The sequence below is a fragment of the Rhinoraja longicauda genome, chromosome 15, assembly GCF_053455715.1.
Source record: "Rhinoraja longicauda isolate Sanriku21f chromosome 15, sRhiLon1.1, whole genome shotgun sequence".
Taxonomy (NCBI): Eukaryota; Metazoa; Chordata; class Chondrichthyes; order Rajiformes; family Arhynchobatidae; genus Rhinoraja; species Rhinoraja longicauda.
In genome coordinates this window covers 20,368,182-20,389,349 of record NC_135967.1, presented here as the reverse complement: position 1 = coordinate 20,389,349, position 21,168 = coordinate 20,368,182, and the positions used below count along the sequence as shown (strand labels likewise).

At 42.4% G+C, this 21,168-nt stretch overlaps 1 protein-coding gene across 9 annotated transcripts in view; it reads left to right on the top strand.

Annotated features, from left to right (window-relative positions):
* The window catches only part of diaph2 (diaphanous-related formin 2), a 448,875-nt gene that overhangs the window by 216,223 nt on the left and 211,484 nt on the right, over positions 1–21,168 (top strand). For all 9 annotated transcript variants that reach the window (XM_078412289.1, XM_078412288.1, XM_078412284.1 and 6 more), the window contains 2 exons: positions 5,385–5,486; positions 7,407–7,646. In XM_078412289.1, the coding sequence (XP_078268415.1) occupies positions 5,385–5,486; positions 7,407–7,646 (342 nt within the window). The remainder of the gene's footprint in view (positions 1–5,384; positions 5,487–7,406; positions 7,647–21,168) is intronic.

The window sequence follows — 21,168 nt, the reverse complement described above, 5'->3', positions numbered from 1 at the left end:
TTGCTATAGAATTTAGGTAGTCTCTTCATTGGACAGTAACTAAACAATGGTCCCTTAATATCATCATAATTTCAAAACATGAATCTGTCGCTGCAAATCTAGGCATAATCAATGCATCTTCAATTTTTTTTCCTTGCAGAATTTGTTTACCATGAGCAATTTTTTTAAAATTTCAATTTTTAGAATAAAGAGATCCTTTTAGTGAAAAAAAGACACAAGTTGCTGGAGTAACTCAGCAGTTAGGCAGCCTTTCTGGAGAACATGGATAGGTGACATTTAGGGTCTGGACCCTTCTTCAGACTGATTATGGTGGGGAGGAGAAAGCCTGAGGAGAGATGGGGACAGGACAAAGCCAGGCAAATGGTAGGTGGACACAGGAGGAGCGTTAGAATAGGTAGATGGTTAGATGGATGGCCAGAGACAAAAAGGCAAAAAGTGTGAAATAAGAGGGGAAGGAGGGTGGGGGGCCGGGAGAGAGTTTGGGGAGGGGGGTTCTTTTCAGAAGGCCTTTGATAAGGTGTCACACGTGAGGTTGCTAAACAAGATAGGAGCCCATGGTATTAGAGGTAATGTACTAGCATGGATAGAAGATTGGTTGACTAGCAGAAGACAAAGAGTGGGAATAAAGGGGGCCTTTTCTGGTTGATTGCCGGTGACTAATGGTGTTCCGCAGGGGTCGGTGTTGGGTCCGTTACTTTTCACTTTATATGTTAATGATCAGGATGAGGAAATTGATGGCTTTGTGGCCAAGTTTGTGGACACTACGAGAATATGTCGAGGGGAAGGTGATGTTGAGGAAACAGGGAGGCTTCAGAAGGAGTTTTGACAGATTAGAAGAGTGAGCAAAGAAGTGGCATGATTGGGTAGATAGAATGGACATAGAAAGGATGATCCAGTAATAGGAAAGTCTAGAACCAGAGAGCATAATGGAGATGCAGGTGAATTTCTGTGGCTGAATGGCTGTGGAGGCCATTTGGGGCATTTTTAAGCAGAGATTGATAGGTTCTTGATTATGAAGGGCATCAAAGGTTACGGGGAGAAGGCAGAAGAATGGGTATGAGAGAGAAAAATTGATCAATCATGATTGAATGGTGGAGTAGGCTTGATGGACTGAATGACTTTATTCTGCACCCATATCATATGATCTTATGGTTTGTCAATTGTATGTTTCATCGTGTCTTTGGCTGCAAACCTACCCATGCATTTGTCTCCTGATGTTCTGGACCTAATCCCACTCCTGTCGGTTCTGGATCTTCGCTCCGACACATAGTCGACTGTTAATCCATACTTCCGGATCACACTCTGGATTAATGTGAGAGCTAGATGTTGAACCATTGCCGTTTTCAAACTATCAGATGCCTGATTGTCACAGTTCGATTGTATTAATTATTTCCAGGAAATCACTGTCAGGCCAACATTTTTTGCCCGTATTGCTTGAACAGTAGCAGTCCATCTGTTGAAGATACACGCACGGTATTGCAATATTATTAATGAGTTACGAGATTGGGTCCCAGTGATGAAGCAGCGCCAGGGATGTGTGTGACTTGAAGCAGAATCTGTTGCTAAAATTAGTGTATGCAGAGAAAAAAAACTCATGTAAATAATTCAAGCTGTGGATCTTGGCATTTGGCACAATGTAGGTCAATTCTTGCTTCATTTTTATTTCTGATTCCTGCTTATTTCTTGTACTGTCTTGTGGCTGGAAGCATGAATAGGTTTGTTTGGCAGTGTTGTGGCACTGCAAACTGCAAGTCTTAGTTAGCAAGCTTACAAGGAAATAGGTGTGGAATAGATTAATTTGTTTACCCATATGACAAATCTTCAATATAGCTAATTTTGCATCCTATGCTTGCTACTACCATTGGAATTATTAGACAATTCTCTATTGGCTATCATAAGACAGTGTTAGCACATAGAAATATTACTGTTGTGCGACCATTGTTGTTGATGACATTATGATTACCTTGGGATCATTTTGTGTGGCCAAAATTAGTTTGACAGACTAATTTTCCCAAAATTGTGACCACAATGGCTCTCTGTTGCAAGTAAATCACTTACTGATATCCCAAAGCATTTCCACTATTTACAATCCTCAAGCCATATGCTTGGAGTACTCTCCATTTGCCTGAAATATTCTGGATAGTGTCATGCTCCCACAACAGTCAAAAGCTTGTTACATTCGAGAATAAAATTTGCTTGACCTGTACCCGATCCATCAAAATAAATATTCACACTCTCCAGTTCCCACATACTATGGCCATTATAAATACCAACCAATTAGCTAATTACTTGCCAAGGATGTTTACGAGCACCTTCCAAACTGTGTTTATCCATAAAGCCCCCTCCAAGACGTATCCTAAGATGTAAATGTTTTGCAGATTTTCATTTTCTGCGTCTGATTCTCGAATTTCCTCGTCAACAACTGCTTCAGAAAGACTGTAGCACTTCAAAATAGCAATTTGCCATCTCTTTGGTAGGGGAACTAGGGGTAGGCAATGAATGCTGGTCTTGCTGGCAATATTCTCTGCCTGCAAATAAATAAAATAAAATTATTCACTGCCTGTTTAGCACATATATGAACTGAGTTTCAGTTTCACCTGAAATAAATCAAATTCTGTATTGTAAAGCGCAACAAATCAGCATACACCTATTAAATCTTTTCCCCTTCACCTTAAACCTATGTCCTCTGGTTCTTGATTCCCCTATTCTGGGCAAGAGATTCTGTGCATCTCCCCTTCTCTAGTCTTCTCATGATTTTATACACCTCTATAAGATCACCCCTCATCCTCCTGCACTCCAAGGAATAGAATCTCAGCCTACTCAACCTATCCCTGTAGCTCAGATCCTTGAGTCCTGGCAACAACCTTGTAAATTTTCTCTGTACCCTTTCCAGCTTGACAACATATTTCCTCTAACATGGTGCCCAGTACTGAATACAACAATGCAACCTCATCAACGTCTTATATAACTACAACATGACCTCCCAAACTCAATAGTCTGACTGATGAAGGCCATTGTGCCAAAAGCCTTTTTGACCACCCTATCGATCTATGACTCCACCTTCAAGGAACTATGTACCTGCACTCTTAGATCCCTCTGCTCGATAACACTCCCCAGAGCCCTCCCATTCATTGTGTAGGTCCTGCCCATGTTAAACTTCCCAAAATGCAACAGCTCACATTTCCCTGCATTAAATTCCATCAATCATTCTTCAGCCCACCTGGCCAGTCGATCAAGATCCTGCTGCAATTTTTCACAACCATCTTCACTATCTGCAAAACCACATATTTTTGTCTCATCCCGGCGGCCCCCTGCAGCAGCCGCATCCTGGCGGGTCGCAGAGAAGCCGAGACCAGAGCTTGCGGGTCAGAGCCTGTGGCCAACAGAGTTGACGGAGCCGGGATCGACGGAGCCTATTGCTGGGGCCTGGGACAGCGCCATGGAGACTTCCGGATAGGACCCGGTGGCGATAGTGGAGAAATTGGTGCGGCGGTCTATAGGGGTGCCGACCTACGGATGAGGAAGGACCACGTGGGAGTGAGGACGCTGCTGCTGGGAGAAGGAACAATGGTGGACCCGGCGTGGGGGGACTGCCGTGAGGGAGGGGGAAGCGGGAGGGGGGAGAACAAAGGGGCACCTGACCCGGGATACTTTGTAACTTTGTAAGCACCCTTAATGTGGCGACTATTTACATACCTTGGGTATGCAAGCAAAGAATTTCACTGATTGCACAATTCAATCTGAAAATTTGCTAATCTTGCCATATATGTTCTCATCCAAATCATTGATATAGATGACAATCAGCAATGGGCCCAGCACCAAACCTGAGGCACACCACTAGTCGCAGGCCTCCAGTCCAAGAGGCAACCTTCCACCAGCACCCTCTGCTTCCTTCCATGAACCCAATTTTCTATTCATTCAACTATCTCTCCTTGGATCCCAGGCACTGCAGAAACCATTGTATCGCAAACAACATGACTTGGTTTGGCAACTGCTCTGCCCATGATCACAAGAAATTGCAGATAGTTGTGGATGCAGCCCAGTTCATCAGTTCATCCTCCCATTGACTCGATCTCCACTTTGCATAAGTAGACAGCATGATCAAGGACCACTGACAACCCTGAACATTCCCACTTCTCCCATCGGGCAGAAGATATATAAGCTTGAAAGCATATATTGCCAGATTCGGGAACAACTGCTTCCCCGCTGCTGAGAGTCTATTGAACGGACCCCTCAGAAGCTAAACATAGAGACCTGATCTCCCATTCTACCTCAGTGTGGCCCTTGTACTTTTTGTTTTATCTGCACCTTCTCTATAGTTGTAACACCATCTTCTGCATTCTGTTTATTTTCTCTTTGCACTTGTTATACTTTTATGTGATTTGATTGCACTTTGTATGAGTTGATTTGCAGACAAAGATTTTCACTGTATCTCAGCACACATGATAATAATATAGAAATGCCAGTCTGAGATGCATATCTTCAGAATATTTTCTATAACACATCTGTGGAAGTTTAAGAGAATTGTTGAGGACTTGCTGAATCTTCTAGGGCACCTAAGAAAATAAATATACCGATCCACTTTCTTCATCACCGCATCAGTGTGAAGAGACCAGGTTAGGTTGCTGGTGAAAGGCTAGCAACTTGAAGCTGTCGATCCTGACTACAGTAGCTGTGTTGATAACACCAAGGATGTGCTCACCTCCTTGCTTCCTGAGGTAAACAACCAACTCATAATCTTTCTGACGTTGGGGGTTAGGTTGATGTCCTGACACAAGGTTTTCTATCTATATTCTGTACTTTGTCTCATTGTTGTTGTTGTCTCATTGGCGAACTTAAAGATCCAGTTGGCAACATAATTGGCCACACTGTTGTAGGTGTACAGAGAGTAGAGTACACAACCCTGGGCGGCATCAGGGTCAGTGCTAGAGGTTATAATTGATTTTGTATCTGCTTTTAATTGCAGCTTTTTATTATTCATTTGCAACCTGGTTGCAAAACTGATCTTGGATAAAGTGAGAGAGAGGATGCAAGAAGAAAGGAGTGACAAAGTTTCCCTTAATGCCAGTTTAGAAAAATTGTATTTTGGTATACTTGGCATTCTGCAGGAGTGGGTACTCAGACTTGAAAATACATTTTAATTAATTGTGGTAGTATTTATTTGGAAATAAAGTATGTGGGCCAATTTCATTTCTGGGGGATTTCTGATATTTCCTCCCAAACTTGGTTTCAGGCCAAAGATGTTTATTCATGCAACAGAAATCACAGCATAAAAAACAGTTGGCACTGTTTAGAAGTACATTTTCATTCTTCCTAAAATCATTTAAAATTCTATGTTGAACTAAATGTTTTTGTTTTTGTTTTTGTTTTTGTTACCTGTACAGAACTTGGTGAGGTTTTTACCAGAGGAGAAAGAACTCAACACATTATCCCAGTTTAGGGATGAATATGATGACCTTTGTGAATCAGAGCAGTTTGGAGTAGTGGTAAGTAGCTTCAAAAGAGACACTAGTGAAATATGCCATTACTGCAGAGCAAGGAACACAAATATTCCAGTATTATATTGTTTTTTTTTTTCTTGACAGTGTCAATGTACCTTGAGGCACTGCACATTGTGCTTTTATGTACCTGGCAGATCAAAAGGCTATTTTTCAACAAGTCTTCTACGTTAAAATAGGTTATGGATCTATTGCATTGTACAGCATGTGTTAAATAGATTGTACTGCATGCTTTGCTCTAAATCGAAAAATAAAATCCCATTTATATCTGTGTTGTATTTTGAAAGTGGCAAGGTAAAATAATGTCAGCCACACTCATTATCTCCACTTAAGTATTTATCCTTATCCTGCATAAATGTGCAGAAATTGTGCAAAATTGTAGACATTTAGAAAATTTCCAAAAATTTTGCAAATACGTAAAAATTGGTAAAAATGTAGACTTGCTGAGAAGGATTGGGATGGAGCGAACAGAGTGAATGTTTGTAATAGAGGGGATCAAGAGAAATAGATGGCGCAGATTAGTGCCACCTGAGAAACGATGCTGAGCAATTGTTAATGGCAGCGAAACTGTGTGATGTATGTGTGGTATAGGAAGAGCAGAGGGATGGAAAACAACTGGTGCTCTGAGATACTGAACACAGCAGATGCTGGCTGAAATTAAATAGAATGCTTGTGAGCAGAAGTAGGATGCCAGATGCCATTTCAGATACACCTCCTCCCCGCCCCCCACCCCCACACCTTTCAGCATTCCAAAAGGGTTGCTTCCTCTGCGACTCCCTTGTTCTTTCTTTTTTTCCACCAATAATCATTTCCCTTCTCAAGACATATGCAAAAGAGCAACACATTTCTTACCTCTTCCGTTCCCTTTCGCCAGGGACTCCAATGCTCTTTTTAGGTGATACTAATGCAGCGTGGACCTGTTGGGTCCAAATCTCTCCTGCGGGATCGGCAACCCTCCCCCAACTGATGACCCGTGGACCCGTTGCCGGCCGGGGAGTCTCCCCCGGGGCCGGGGCGGGCAAGGGGGGAGAGGAAAGGGGAGAGGGAGCCACTCACTCTGGCCCTGGGCGGCCATCGCGGCGGCTAGTAGCAGGAGAGCAGTCGCAAGGTGCTGCAGCATGCTCGTCATGCCAGCAGCCATCTTTGACCAGCGAAAAGATAGACACAAAAAGCTGGAGTAACTCAGCAGGACAGGCAGCATCTCTGGAGAGAAGGAATAGGTGACGTTTCGGGTTGAGACTGGTCTTCAAACTGAGAGTCAGGGGAGAGGGAGACGAGTTTGACGAGTCCTGCATTAAACCCAGATGATTAATATTTTTGAGATATTCAAATTTTGAATCTGAGCAGCATTATTTCCTTCAGTTAATTCTAATAAAAGCCATTAGAACTCAGAAATGCATGTTTTGGTTCTGTTATTTACTTGGCAACAGACTGCAAAATTGACCAAGTCTTCAAATAAAATTTAAAATCTCAATAAATAGTATGAAAAAATAATGAAATTTAAAAGAGACAAATTTTCACTATTTGTTCCAATAGCTGGAAATTGCAGTGAAATATTGGGGTTCTATTCCACAGATAGCATCAGGAATCTGATATTTTGATGGATGCATTTTTCATGTCTCACTTGATGCATTAAGTACCAAGTGGCATAATCACAGTTTTGGGAAACACTGTTAACTTGCTATTGTGTTTCAACAGTGACTGAGTAGCAATTGGGAAAGACTTGCCCTACTCACTGTGAAGATGTTGAAGTTATTATATCCTATTTATAGTTTTGCATAAAATTATGTCACTGACCAGATTTCAAGTGTTCTTGAATTAATGAGAATTAATTCAGTAGTCTTGGTTCATATGCAGAGTCTCTTATTTAATTGGATCAATCAATCAGTGCCATTTTTTCTTTTGCAGATGAGCACTGTAAAGTTATTACGGCCACGATTGAATAATATTCTCTTCAAACTTCAATTTGAGGAGTATTTGAACAACATCAAGCCTGACATAATGAATGTAACAATTGCATGTGAGGAGTTAAAGAAGAGTGACAACTTCAATAAAATTTTGGAATTGGTCCTCCTTGTGGGAAACTATATGAATGCTGGGTCCAGAAATGCACAAACATTTGGATTCAACATCAGCTATCTCTGCAAGGTAAGGATCCATAGGCTTAAACTGTACTCTTCCCATTTTTGGATGATTAACCAAGAGATTCCACATAATCTCCTGAGTTGTTGATTAAATTGATAGACAGACTGTTTGAAATGCTGGTTTCAAACTAACCATCAAAAAACACAGAAGCAATTAATGATGATTCCCTCTCTGATTTTCCTCTCTTACATTATGATTGGTTACATCCCGCAGACTCTTGCGTAAGTTAGATGTTATGTAAGTCGGAAACGGGCAAATGCGTAAATTTACTATGTGCCGCGGAGACCTCGTGGGAGCTCCAATGTGGAGTTCACTTGGAAGCTCTGACGTGGGGACCACGTGGGAGCTCCAACGTGGACACCACGGGGGGAGCTTTGACCTGAAGACCACGTGGGTGTCAGTGGGCTTAAAGAATTGCTTATGTAAGTGTGAGTTACATAAGTCGCCTATTATGTATGTCAGTGAGTATTCTCTAAATCAAGTGGCCAGATTCTACTCAAAATCTCAGTGGTACTGAAATTGAATTGACAGTGGTACTAAAATATGTGGAGAACTAGGAGTGAAAAACTTTGTTAGGTAAAAATGTTAAAATATTGAAGTGCCATGGATTATTTCATGATTGATGATTAATTTGAATACAAAAATGCACTGTTATGATTGCATATTATACTGTTGATTGTGCTAAGGCAGAGGCCTTGTGATTGATCATACTTGTTTCTCAAGCATTTCTCCATCCACTATAATATGGTGTGTTGTATATTGCATTTGATCACTGCTGATCAATGCCTTTCCTATCAAGCTTGTTATTTTCTGTCATTTGTTCCCAGGACATCAAATGCATATGTGTATTTTTACAATACTGGAGATATTTTGAGGAACAAGATTATTATTGAGGTTTTTACACCAATACACTGTTCTTAACAAAAATCTACCCATCATATAAATAACAGATATAAATTAGATAACTTCAAGACCGAAAGACAAAAACATTTTTCATGACAGACAAATTTCCATTGTTTTACCACCATTTTGGACACCAAAAATGTGACATAAAAACTCTGCCACGTTTAGTCATGAATATTTAATTCATAAATAAACTTCATATGGCCCCTCAAACATATACGTTTTGATAATGATCTAGGGAAATATCTTCATCAATACCAGGAGTAAAATGCAGTAACATGTCTGGTATTCTGCCTAGCAAAGATCCGGTAACGGTCGTTGTGCTTGGTGTACATTGTCATAACGACTGTTATCGGGGTCAGTACCTCAAGTAAGTTAAACCACGTAGGTTCCAAACCTCTACTGCTTTTCGCAAACCCCAACGAAGAATCCTATGGTAGTAGTGATTTTGGGGTAAGTTAATTATTTTTTTTAATCTTCAAATTTAAGATATCAAAATCATCGTGGTGTCAAAAACACAATGACCATTTATGATATATTTTCCGACTTTTTAAAGTAATTTAAAAAAATTTGGGGGGGACATAAATTGGTCATCAAAACTAAGAAACTGAGCCAATCTTCAATTTGGCAACACACTTGTTTACCTTTCGCACGAACCAAGTCGCTGACTTCATTCCTTCGTGTCAACTTCCGGAAGCTCCACAACGAGCGTGACGGAGACATGAAATCCCTGAACATGAAATGCCTTCAAGTAGGTCACAACAACAGTCTGAAGAACAAGGTATTTTTATAATATGTATGTATCAAATACGACTTGGTAATTTATTTCAGACTTTTCTTCAGACTGAAGAAGGGTCTCAACTCGAAATATTACCCAGATGACAATAAAACACTGTTGACATCTCTGAAGGACGTGGATAGGCAGCGCTTCAGGTCGAGAACCTTCTCCAGACCAGAATTGTCACCGTTTATTTATAGCTCAATTATTCACCGGCAATATCTCCCAATTTAATGCAGGTTTACAAACAAAGACAGATTATCTGCCCATTATCCCATTGCTGTATAGTGAAGGTCTGTGAAGTACTTTACAATGAGGTGCTACAATACAGCTATTACTACAGCTGAGAAATACACCCTTGGCTACAAAGCATTTTAGAACGGGCTGAAGAGCACAATAGAAACTAAATTCTGTAGGAAGGAACTACAGATGCTGGTTTAAACCGACGATAAACACAAAGTGCTGGAGTAACTCAGCGGGTCAGGCAGCCCCCCAGTAGGACATGGACAGACGATGCCCCCCAGAGCGCCGGAGCAACCCAGCGGGCCAAGCAGCCTCCCAGGAGGACGTGGACAGGCGATGCCTCGGGTCGGGACTCATCTGAGCAACAACAGAAATGTCCGAAGAAGGGTCCCGATCTGAAACGTCACCCATCCATGCCCTCCAGAGCCGCCGCCCGACCCGCTGAGCCATTCCAGCACTACACAAAACGCCACCCATCCATGCTCTCCAGAGACGCTGCTCGACCTCTGAGCCACTCTAGCACTCCACGAAACACCACCCATCCATACTCTCCAGAGACGCTGCCTGACCCGCTGAGCCACTCCAGCATTCCACGAAACGCCACCCATCCATGCTCTCCAGAGACGCTGCCCGACCCGCTGAGCCACTCCAGCACTCTGTGAAACGCCACTCATCCACGCTCTCCAGAGATGCTGCCTGACCCGCTGAGCCACTCCAGCACCCTGGGAAATGTCACCCATCCACCTCCTCCAGAGATGCCGCCTGTCCCGTTGAGGCACCCCAGCACTCTGTGAAACACCACCCATCCATGCTCTCCAGAGATGCCACCTGACCCGCTGAGCCACTCCAGCACTCTGCGAAACGTCCCCCATGTCCCCCAGAAATGCTGCCCGAGCCGCCGAGCTACTCCAGCACTCTGTGAAACGTCACCTATCCATGTTCTCCAGAGATGCTGCCTGACCCACTGAGTTACTCCAGCACTCTGTGAAACGTCGCCAATCCATGTTCTCCAGCGATGCTGCCTGACCCACTGAGTTACTCCAGCACTGTGAAATGTCACCTATCCATGTTCTCCAGAGATGCTCCCTGGCCCGCTGAGTTACTCCAGCACTCTGTGAAACGTCACCAATCCATGTCCTCCAGAGATGCTGCCTGTCCCGCTAAGTTACTCCAGCACTCTGAAACGTCACCTGTCCATGTTCTCTAGAGATGCTGCCTGACCCACTGAGTTCCTCCAGCACTCTGTGAAATGTCATCTATCCATGTTCTCCAGAGATGCTGCCTGACCTGCTGAGTTACTCCAGCACTCTGTGAAACGTCACCTATCCAGGTTCTCCAGAGATGCTGCCTGACCCACTGAGTTCCTCCAGCACTCTGTGAAATGTCATCTATCCATGTTCTCCAGAGATGCTGCCTGACCCGCTGAGTTACTCCAGCACTCTGTGAAACGTTCACCTACCCATGTTCTCCAGAGATGCTGCCTGACCCGCTGAGTGACTCCAACACTCTGTAAAACGTCACCTATCCGTGTTCTCCAGATATGCTGCCTGAGCCGCTGAGCTACTCCAGCACTCTGCGAAACGTCACCTATCAATGTTCTACAGAGATGATGCCTGACCCACTGAGTTACTCCAGCACTCTGTGAAACGTCACCTATCCATGTTTATACATGGTCCCCCCATTTCAGGGCACCATAATGTTTGGGACACATGGCTTCACAGGCGTTTGTAATTGCTCAGGTGTGTTTAATTGCCTCCTTAATGCAGGTATAAGAAAATGCTCAGCACCTAATATTTCCTCCATTCCAAAGTTGTGCCAATGAAATTTGCCTTTACTTACAAATGAAGCCAAAGATACAATTTATTGTAACGTATGTTTTTCTTACGTAATACGCATCGCGGTGTCCAGTCAGATGAATGCAGTATTGTACTACATCATCAGGTGAATGAAGTGGAAACGGTGTTTGCAGTTTTATTGTTCCATGTGGTATTCATAAACATAGAAAGGAATAAGAAATACGTGCACTTACTGTGCCAACCAGGTCACTGGTGGACACAACACGACAACCGTTAAACAAAATATATTTGTGTATTCTGATGCCATTTTCGGAAACTTGCCATCAATATGCTATCTTTTCTTATAATTTTTGTTGATACTATGTTAGTCATGAACCCAATAAAGTGCTTGTCATCTTTTTTGAAGGAATTTGAAATTTGACCCGCTTTGTCACATTATTGTAAAAATACACATATTGTTGAGCTTGATTTTTGCTTCTCTGTTATTGTGACTGTTCCTTCTGGGTAACTTTCAAGTTATCTCTAGATGAATCATCAAATATGCTGTTGTATGGAGAAGAACAGGAATCTCTGCAGTTGATTCAAGATTTCAAAATGTGCACTACGGCCACATCAGTGCTATTTATAGAAACATAGAAAATAGGTGCAGGAGGAGGCCATTTGGCCCCTCGATCCAGCACCGCAGTGGATTTCCATTATTCTCTTTTTTTTATTGTAAATTAGTGTATGGCCCTTGTGTAGGCGACTGTTTTTTTGGTTGGAATTATGAATTAGTCACATACTGGAGATCAACTGAATGCTGATTATGAGTCATCTTTATAAGGAGGGGAGCGGGCTTGGGGGGGGGGGGGGTTGGGAAACGTTAGTTAGAATTTATCTAAAATTGGAGAATTCAACATTCAACATTCGAACATGCACATATCCTCAAATTCAGGAGAAGGTTGAAAAAAAACACATAGCATCCTTGGTTTTGTCAAAACAGGCATAGAGTGCAAAAATAAGAATCTGATACTGCAAGAGCACCATGTACAATTTTGGACATATCATCTCAGAAAGAATGTTCAACCCTTCAAGCTGGTGTGGGGGCATTCCACCAAGTTGGTGACTGATGCTGAAGATCAGTTTGTGAGGAGGTGTTATTCTGAGAGCACAGAAAGTAAACAAAGGATTTATTAGAGATGTGTAAAACCATGAAGTATGTTGATGGAGTGAACAGAGAAACAAGTTATACTACGAGGAGGTTTGGAGAAAAAAAAGTAGTGATTTATAATAACAGGAGATTTTTTTTCTTCGTAAGAAGTAAGTTGTGATTTGACTGAAAGAATAGTGGAAGATGATTTAGTAAATTTTAATTTACAATTATATATATTTCAATTCTAACAGTGTTTAAGTGTCTCGAAAATTAATTGGTATTAAGAGCTGGCAATACCCCGAGTTGTAAGCTGTCAGCGTATTAAGGGCACGACCTTCTTTACTGCCTCAGACTCAGCCACTGCTGAGATGGTCTCAAGGTGATGGAGGCCTTGACTTATCAGATGGCATTTTCAAAGTCAACTCTCTGACTTGATGCTCTACATGTTTAAGATGATATATGCTTTAGACACAGTCCTTCAATAGTGAAAGAAATGAATATTTAGGAGATGGATGTGCTCATCTAGAAGGTTATGTTTTCCTGGATAGGCAAGCTTCTTCAGCATTTTTGGAATGACAGACTAATACAATTGAGTATATTCCATCACACCTCTTACTTGTACCTTGTAGTTGATGGCAAGGCTTTGGGCAGATAGAATGTGCATTATTCAGTGGAGAGTACAGTATTTTTGTGGTGGATGCAGTTAAATTCTGATTAATTTGTCTTCCACATCACAATTATATTGGATTTGATGATAGCAATCTTGTGGAAATTCAAAAGGAATACCTCCAAAAGGGTGTGGGCAGGTGTCCCGTGGCGCCAAACTTGATGAAATGATCTGACTGGTGGGTTAATGAGACAATTAGGGAATGAGAGAACATAAAGGAATGTAAATGGTTTTGAAGCAGAGCTGCAGGAAATGCCCAGTAGACCAGGCTATACTGGTGAAGAAAGAAAAAATGTTACAGGTGGATTACCTGCAACAGATCATCAGTCCTGACTCAGAGGAAATAAATTAGCTGAAATTGTTGAAATCCCCATTGAATTGCAACTTGCCTTGCTTGTAACCTGTCTACATCTCCCAAACTCTCCCTGCAATTTGTTTTCTCATGTTCCTGGTTCTGATGAAGAGTCTTTGATTAACTCTGTTTCTCTTCCCACAAGGTGAATTGCTGAGTGTTCCCAGCATTTCTGTTTTTATCATAGTTATCTGTGTGCTTCTAAACTAATTAATCATATTTAATCCACAAGATAGCGAAAGGTCTTAATTTTATTACCTTTTTCTATGGTGCCCCATTCTGTAGATATCTGTAGATATCAGCTATTACCCACAATTTCTGTACTTGAGACAGTGGATTAGGAAGCCACAGTATTAGGAATATCCTACACTATACTCATTGTCTTCTGCTACCTTCTGAAAGTGCTATTGTCTCGGTCTTGGACTGATGGTACAATATTCATAATCAGTTCAAGGATCTTAGTCATCTTCCTCACTATATACTAAAACTCTAATTTGTTCGCTTGTTCATCAACTACAGCCAAAACGGTACACGATAATGTGACAATTCTAGGCCCACCTTACTCACCATCGTCCCGTAGTCCTATGGCAGAAGTTTAATTGAAATCTGTCTTATAGTGCAGAACAAACGCGTTTGCCTGTGCAGTAGGGGCCCATTGATCTCGGGTACGAGCAAGGCTTAGCCGCCTGTCTCTTGGGACTGCTTGTCTCTTGGGGTTTGCCAGCTCTGAAGCGGCGGGAGAGCCAGGCCTGGTGCCGGGGTAAGCAGCCGGAGCCTGGGCCTGGACGTGACCAGGTAACCGTGAGCCTGAGGTGAGCCAAGGGGAAAGGCGGCAGCAGCAGCGGTGAGGCCGGGTGGAGGCCGAGACCTGGGCGTGGCGCTGGGCCTGCCCTCGGCTCCCCCATCCCCCCTCCTCTCCCCGGCCGGCTCAGCTCCTTCCCCACGCCGCTCAGAGTACAGTGGCATTGGTGGCCGTCCGGGCCGGGGGGGGGGGGGGGGAAGAGGCCTCAGTGGGAGAGGCACCGCCATCTACCCACCACACTGAACCCAAACCCCACACCGGGATAGGTCAGGACTCTTCCCCCCACGCCCCCGCGTCCGGGCCAAGGGAGGGGGAGAGGAGGGGGGGGGAGAGGGTTGGAGGGAGGGGGAGGGGGCTGGAGAGAAGGGGAGGGGGAGGAGAGGGGAAGGGGGGGAGAGGGGAGGGAGGGGAGGAGAGTGGGAGAGGGAGAGGAGGGGAGGGGTGAGGGGGGAGGCAAGGGGGAGAGGGGATGGGGAGGGATTGGTGGGGAGAGGGGAGGGGGGAGAGGGGAGGGGGAGGGGGGAGGAGAGGATGCTGCACCAATGCAGGAGAGGTTTGACCCAACGGGTCCACTTGGTCTAGTGCCTTTTAAATGATGAGCATAACTGTTTGTAAACTGCACTCCCACCCTTCCCAGGCAGTGCATTATAGATTCCAACCATCCTGTGGGTAAAAAAAATGTTCATCCTCAGATTTCCCTCTAACCCCTTAACTAATCCATATCCTCTAATTTTAGATCCTGCAGTTTATGGGGAAATGCCACCCATAATTTTGCATACCCAGTCAGATCCTCCCTCAGCTGCCGCCACACCAAAGAAAATAAGCCTTTCCGGCTTCTCTTCGTAACTCAAACGCGCTGATCAAATAAACCTCCTTTGCACTCTTCTAAGTGCAGTCGCATCCTTTTTGTAGTGTGGCAATCAGAACCCCACATATTATTCCATTTGTGGGCTAACCAATATTTTACAAAGTTGTACCACTAATGCCCTGCTATTACATCCTGCACCCTAACTAATGAAGGGAGGTATTCCATGTGCCATCTTTACCACCTTATTTACCTGTGCTACCACCTTCAAGGATCTTTGGACTTGTACACCAAGGTCAATTTGTTACTTACTACTCCATGGTACCCTAAAGTTCATTGTGAAAGCGTTGCCCTTTTTCGTCCTCCAACATGCATCACTTCATACTTATCAATATTAAATTCCATCTGCAATTATTCTATCAATTTTACCAACTCATCATTATCATCTCGTTACCTAAGGCTATGAGTCTCACAATCCCTGTGGTACACCACTATTTCCAGGCTTCCAATCTCAAAAATAACTACTATCGCCACCATTTTCCCCATAACCAAGTCGGGTGTGAATCCAGTTGTCAACTTACCTTGGGTCTCATGAGCTTTAATCAGTTGAACTAGTTGTCCCACATGGGATCCTGTCAAAGGCCTTACTGAAGGTCACCCGAACCACATCATCCATATGATACTTTTATCTTTTCAAAAAATTAAGCTAACTTGATCAGATAGGTTCTCCCACAAAGAGCTGCGCTGATTATGTTTGGTTAATCACTTCAGACTTCAGTGAGCCTCTCCCCAGGGTGACTGTAGCAGAGGTTAGATCGGCCTTCCTGAGTGTAAACCCACGGAAAGCAACTGGCCCAGATGGAGTTCCTGGCCGTATCCTTAGTAGCTGTGTGGACTAGCTGGTGGGAGTATTCACAGACATCTTTAATCTCTCCCTACTCCATTCTGAGGTTCCCACCTGCTTTAAGAAGACCACCATCATCCCAGTACTAAAGAAAAGGAGGTAGTCTCCTGCTTGAACGACTACCATCCATTGGCCTTGACATCCACCATCATGAAATGTTTTGAGGGGCTAGTTATGGAACTCAATAAATCCAGTCTACCACCAGAACAGGTCCATAAACGATGCCATTGCCCTAGCCCTACATTTATCCCTAGAACACCTGGATAAGAGAGACAACTACGTCAGACTCCCATACATAGACTAAAACTGTGCCTATAATAACATTATACAATCCAAGCTTATCACCAAACTCACTGGACTTGGTATCAATGGTTCAATGGTCCTTTATTGTCAAATGTACCGAGGTACAGTGAAATATGATTTACCATATAGTCATACAAACAAAAGCAACAAGATGAATAACTACATAAAGATGAAACATAGACTTAAACAACCACCACAGCAGTGTGTGAGAATCTCTAAGGCATATAGCATAAGCGGAGACCCACAGCCATCAGTTCAATGTCCGGGTCATACACACACTCCTTCGTGATGTGACCAGAGTTGTACCGACCGCTGTCACTCTCTCTGCAGTCCCTGTCCGCCCGAACAGTCAGAAAGTGTTAGCACTCATCTCTGCAATTGGATCCTCGACTTCCCGACCAACAGATCCCAATCAGTGAGGGTAGAGGACAAATCATCCTCCACAATAATCCTCATCACGGAGGCGCTCCACAAGGATGCGTTCTCAGCCCCCTTCTTTACTCCTTGTACACCCACGACTGTACAGCCAAATATAAATTTAATTTGATTTTCAAATTCGCAGATGACACCACCATTGTGATAGACGGAGTAGAGTGTAAGGAGATTGAGAACCTTGTGTCCTGGTGTCAAGACAACAACCTTTCTCTCAACGTCAGCAAGACAAAGGAGATAGTGATCAACTCAATGAAGTGAAGCTGTACATATATCCCAGTTTGCCATGACGGTGCCGAAGTAGAGATGGTTGTAAACTTCAAATTCCTAGGAGTCAATATCACCAACAATTTCTCCTGGACCACCCATATTGAAGCAATGACCAAGAAAGCACACCAACGCCTCTACTTCCTTAGAAGGCTTAGGAAGTTTAGCATGTCCCCCACAACTCTCACCAACGTCTACAGATGAACCATAGAAACCATTTTATCAGGATGCATCACACCGTGGTTTGGGAACGGCTCCATCCAAGACCGCAAGAAATTGCAGTGAATTGTGGATGGAGCCCAGACCATCGCTCAAACCAACCTCCCTTCTATTGACTACATTTATACTTCATGCTGCTTTGGCAAGGCCAGCAGAATAATCAAGGATGAGTTGCACCCTGGCTACTCCCTCTTCTCCCCTCTCCCATCAGGCAAAAGGTATAGAAGTGTGAAACACACACCTCCAGATTCAGGGACAGTTTCTTCCCATCTGTTATCGGGCAACTGAGTCATCCTACCACAACCAAAGAACAGCGCTGAACTACTATCTACCTTTTTGGTGATCCTCGGACTCTCCTTGATCAGACCTTGCTGGCTTTACCTTGCACTAAACGTTATCCCCTTATCATGTATCTGTACTGTAAATGACTCAATTGTAATCATGTACATAGTTTTTCTGCTGACTGGATAGCATGCAACAAAAGCTTTTCACCGTACCTCGGTACACGTGACAATAAACTAAACTAAACAAACTTTTGTCAGGCAGGAATAGTCATCCTGCTTCAATAGTCAGAAGTGGAGTATACTTCAGGTGACCCCACGTGACAGTGGGAAAGCATACCTTAAAACCTTGTATCTGTGCATGCATCACGAAAAAAATGCATTTTGCGTTGACTCATTTACTTTTTCTCCGCACAAATTCTGTGAGATTAATTTTATTTTGCATCTCAAATTTTTGGTAATAATATTGTGAATCCTCCAAGGTTGTACTTCCATAATCCAAATGGCCATAACACATGGCTCATCTGTGTACGACTAGCAACACATTTGTGTTTTTTTTTTCATTCTAATTGTTTGCACTTCTGAGAGAAGAAAATGCCATCGTAATATGCTGAACATTGTGATAACATTTAATGCAATAACCACTTGTTACCTGACTATTGTTTCACTGCTTCCATATCAATAAACATTTTGGACCCCAGTTTGATATGAACAAATAATTGAGTAATACATTTATGTTAGTTGTTAAACGAGATAGTTTACTACAAGCACCAAACTGTTATAACACAACCTTTAAAATGACAGGTAAATTAATGTTATATGCAACTTGATTATGTACATTTTTGATTAGGATTTTAAGAGCTGATTTACAAAAATATAATATAACAAATTAAAAACTATTATGAATTTGTAATGGAAACAGTATATGAATGTGGATTAAACTTATTATATGGTAATCATGCAAATAAGATCTGAATGATTTAGCATAATTTCAAAGATATATTGATGACAATGTTAAACACCATGTTAAATCTCATACCTATCATTTTGAAGAATTGTGTATCATCAGTGTACATAAGAATATTATCATTTTTGCTGTCATGCATGGCAGAGATGCATGGGAATAGAAAGCATTATTGTGTGCAAAGACACTTCCTGCAGGTCAGTGAAATGTCTCGTTCAGGAGACAATTTTGGCGACCCTAAGATGAGGGAATCAAATCAAAATCTTCCCAGATTTGGAATGCCAGCCAGAAGAAAATGCCTGTGTTGGGGAAATTTATCACAATGAGAAAATAAATGCAGCTTAATAAGGTACATGAATAAAATAGACACACCTATTTAAAAAATATGTCTAGAGAACGAAGTACTTGTGACTAGATTCATCCTCAAAATGATGCTTTGAATGTTCATTCATAGAGACTACAGAAATCTTAAGGGATAATTATGCTATAGGAGCAGAGTTCCTGTCTCATGAGAAAGCAATGATAGTTATAGAATGGTAGCGAAAGAATATATATTTCTTGAGCAGTTACAAAATTTTCAAAGAACAAATTTACTACTCCTAGCAGTGATCTTCACTCTGCCGGAATTGCCATTGGAAGTGAAGGTCAACAGTTGGTGCTCTTTTCCCCCATCTTTCATTTTAATGAATGACACCCTGTGGTGCATACTGATCTCCGTAAACCACTTCATAATATACCTCCCAAACCCACCCTCCCTTGCATGGCTCTGTCACAGGATAGTAAATACAAAATGTTGAACCTAAGGTGATTTGGAATTTCAGAAGACATTTGATAAATTATTTATTCACTATTATAGACAAGTTGCTGCATCAAAAATTGGATTTATCTTAGAAATCTGGAAGAAAAAGAAAATCATTTGATTGATTGGGGAAGCTCTGAAATAAGTATTTTGGGGTACTTATTTCTAAATGTGGATTTGGGGGAAAGAGCTGTGGCTTTCAGTATTAATAGTGCTGAATATGTTGGGCAAGAAAATATGGTCATCCGGCTCCAGTATTCAGTTATTGGACAGTAATACATTTTATTTGTGGCATTCTACCCTAAATATATATGTGTTGGCCTTGCCAATGACACCCAGATACTCCAAAGGAATGTAATGAAAGAAAAAAAAAGAAAATAATATTTAGTGATAGAACAGTGGGTTCTTGCTGTTTTTTCTCCCCAATCTTCCATTTTAAAGGATGACACACCCTGTGGTCCATACTGATTTCTGCAAACCATAGGTTCACGTTATCGGAGTAGAATTAGGCCATTCGGCCCATCGAGTCTACTCCGCCATTTAATCATGGCTGATCTCTGCCTCCGAACCCCATTTTCCTGTCTTTTCCCTTGACATCCGTTTTAATCAAGGATTTGAAAATCAAGAAATTCACTTCATAAGAGATTCCCCCCATTCTACATTTAGAATGCTTTCAAGTTTAAAATGTAAGGATCATGTTGGATTCTATTGTAACCTGATCAGTTTTCAATTTGGATGAATACAAATTTCAGCTTGATTGCATTAGAGCTAGGTGCAAACAATGCTGCTTTTGAATGCATGCCAGGTGACTGACAAATTCACATTAATTGTAGGTATGAGGATCCTGAAGTTGCTGTCAGTTGCATGAAACACAGAAGTTCTAAACTGAAAATTGTTGACAAAGCTACCTTTAAAGAAAAGTTAATCAGACTATATATATATATATAAATAATATATATATATATGATTTACTTTGCTTTAGACAATAGACAATAGGAGTAGGCCATCCGGCCCTTCGATCCAGCACCGCCATTCAATGTGATCGTGGCTGATCATTCACAATCAGTACCCTGTTCCTGCCTTCTCCCCAAACCCCCTGACTCCGCTATCCTTAAGAGCTCTATCTAGCTCTCTCTTGAATGCATTCAGAGAATTGGCCTCCACTGCCTTCTGAGGCAGAGAATTCCACAGATTTACAACTCTCTGACTGAAAAAGTTTTTCCTCATCTCCGTTCTAAATGGCCTACCCCTTATTCTTAAACTGTGGCCCCTGGTTCTGGACTCCCCCAACATTGGGAACATGTTTCCTGCCTCTAACGTGTCCAATCCCTTAATAATCTTATATGTTTCAATAAGATCCCCTCTCATCCTTTTCTAAATTCCAGTGTATACAAGTCTAGTCACTCCAGTCTTTCAACATATGACAGTCCCGCCATTCCGGGAATTAACCTAGTAAACCTACGCTGCACGCCCTCAATAGCGAGAATATTCTTCCTCAAATTTGGAGACCAAAACTGCACACAGTACTCCAGGTGCGGTCTCACTAGGGCACTATACAACTGCAGAAAGACCTCTTTGCTCCTCTACTCAACTCCTCTTGTTATGAAGGCCAACATTCCATTGGCTTTCCTCACTGCTTGCTGTACCTGCATGCTTCTTTTCAGTGACTGATGCACTAGGACACCCAGATCTCGTTATACGTCCCCTTTTCCTAACTTGACACCATGTTTAAAGGTAGCAAGACTCTGCTGAGTCATTGTGCAGGTCTGAAGAAGGGTCTCAGCCTGAAACGTCACCCATTCCTTCTCTCCCGAGATGCTGCGTGAGCTGCTGAGTTAATCCAGCATTTTGTGTCTACCTTCAGCTGAGTCATTTATT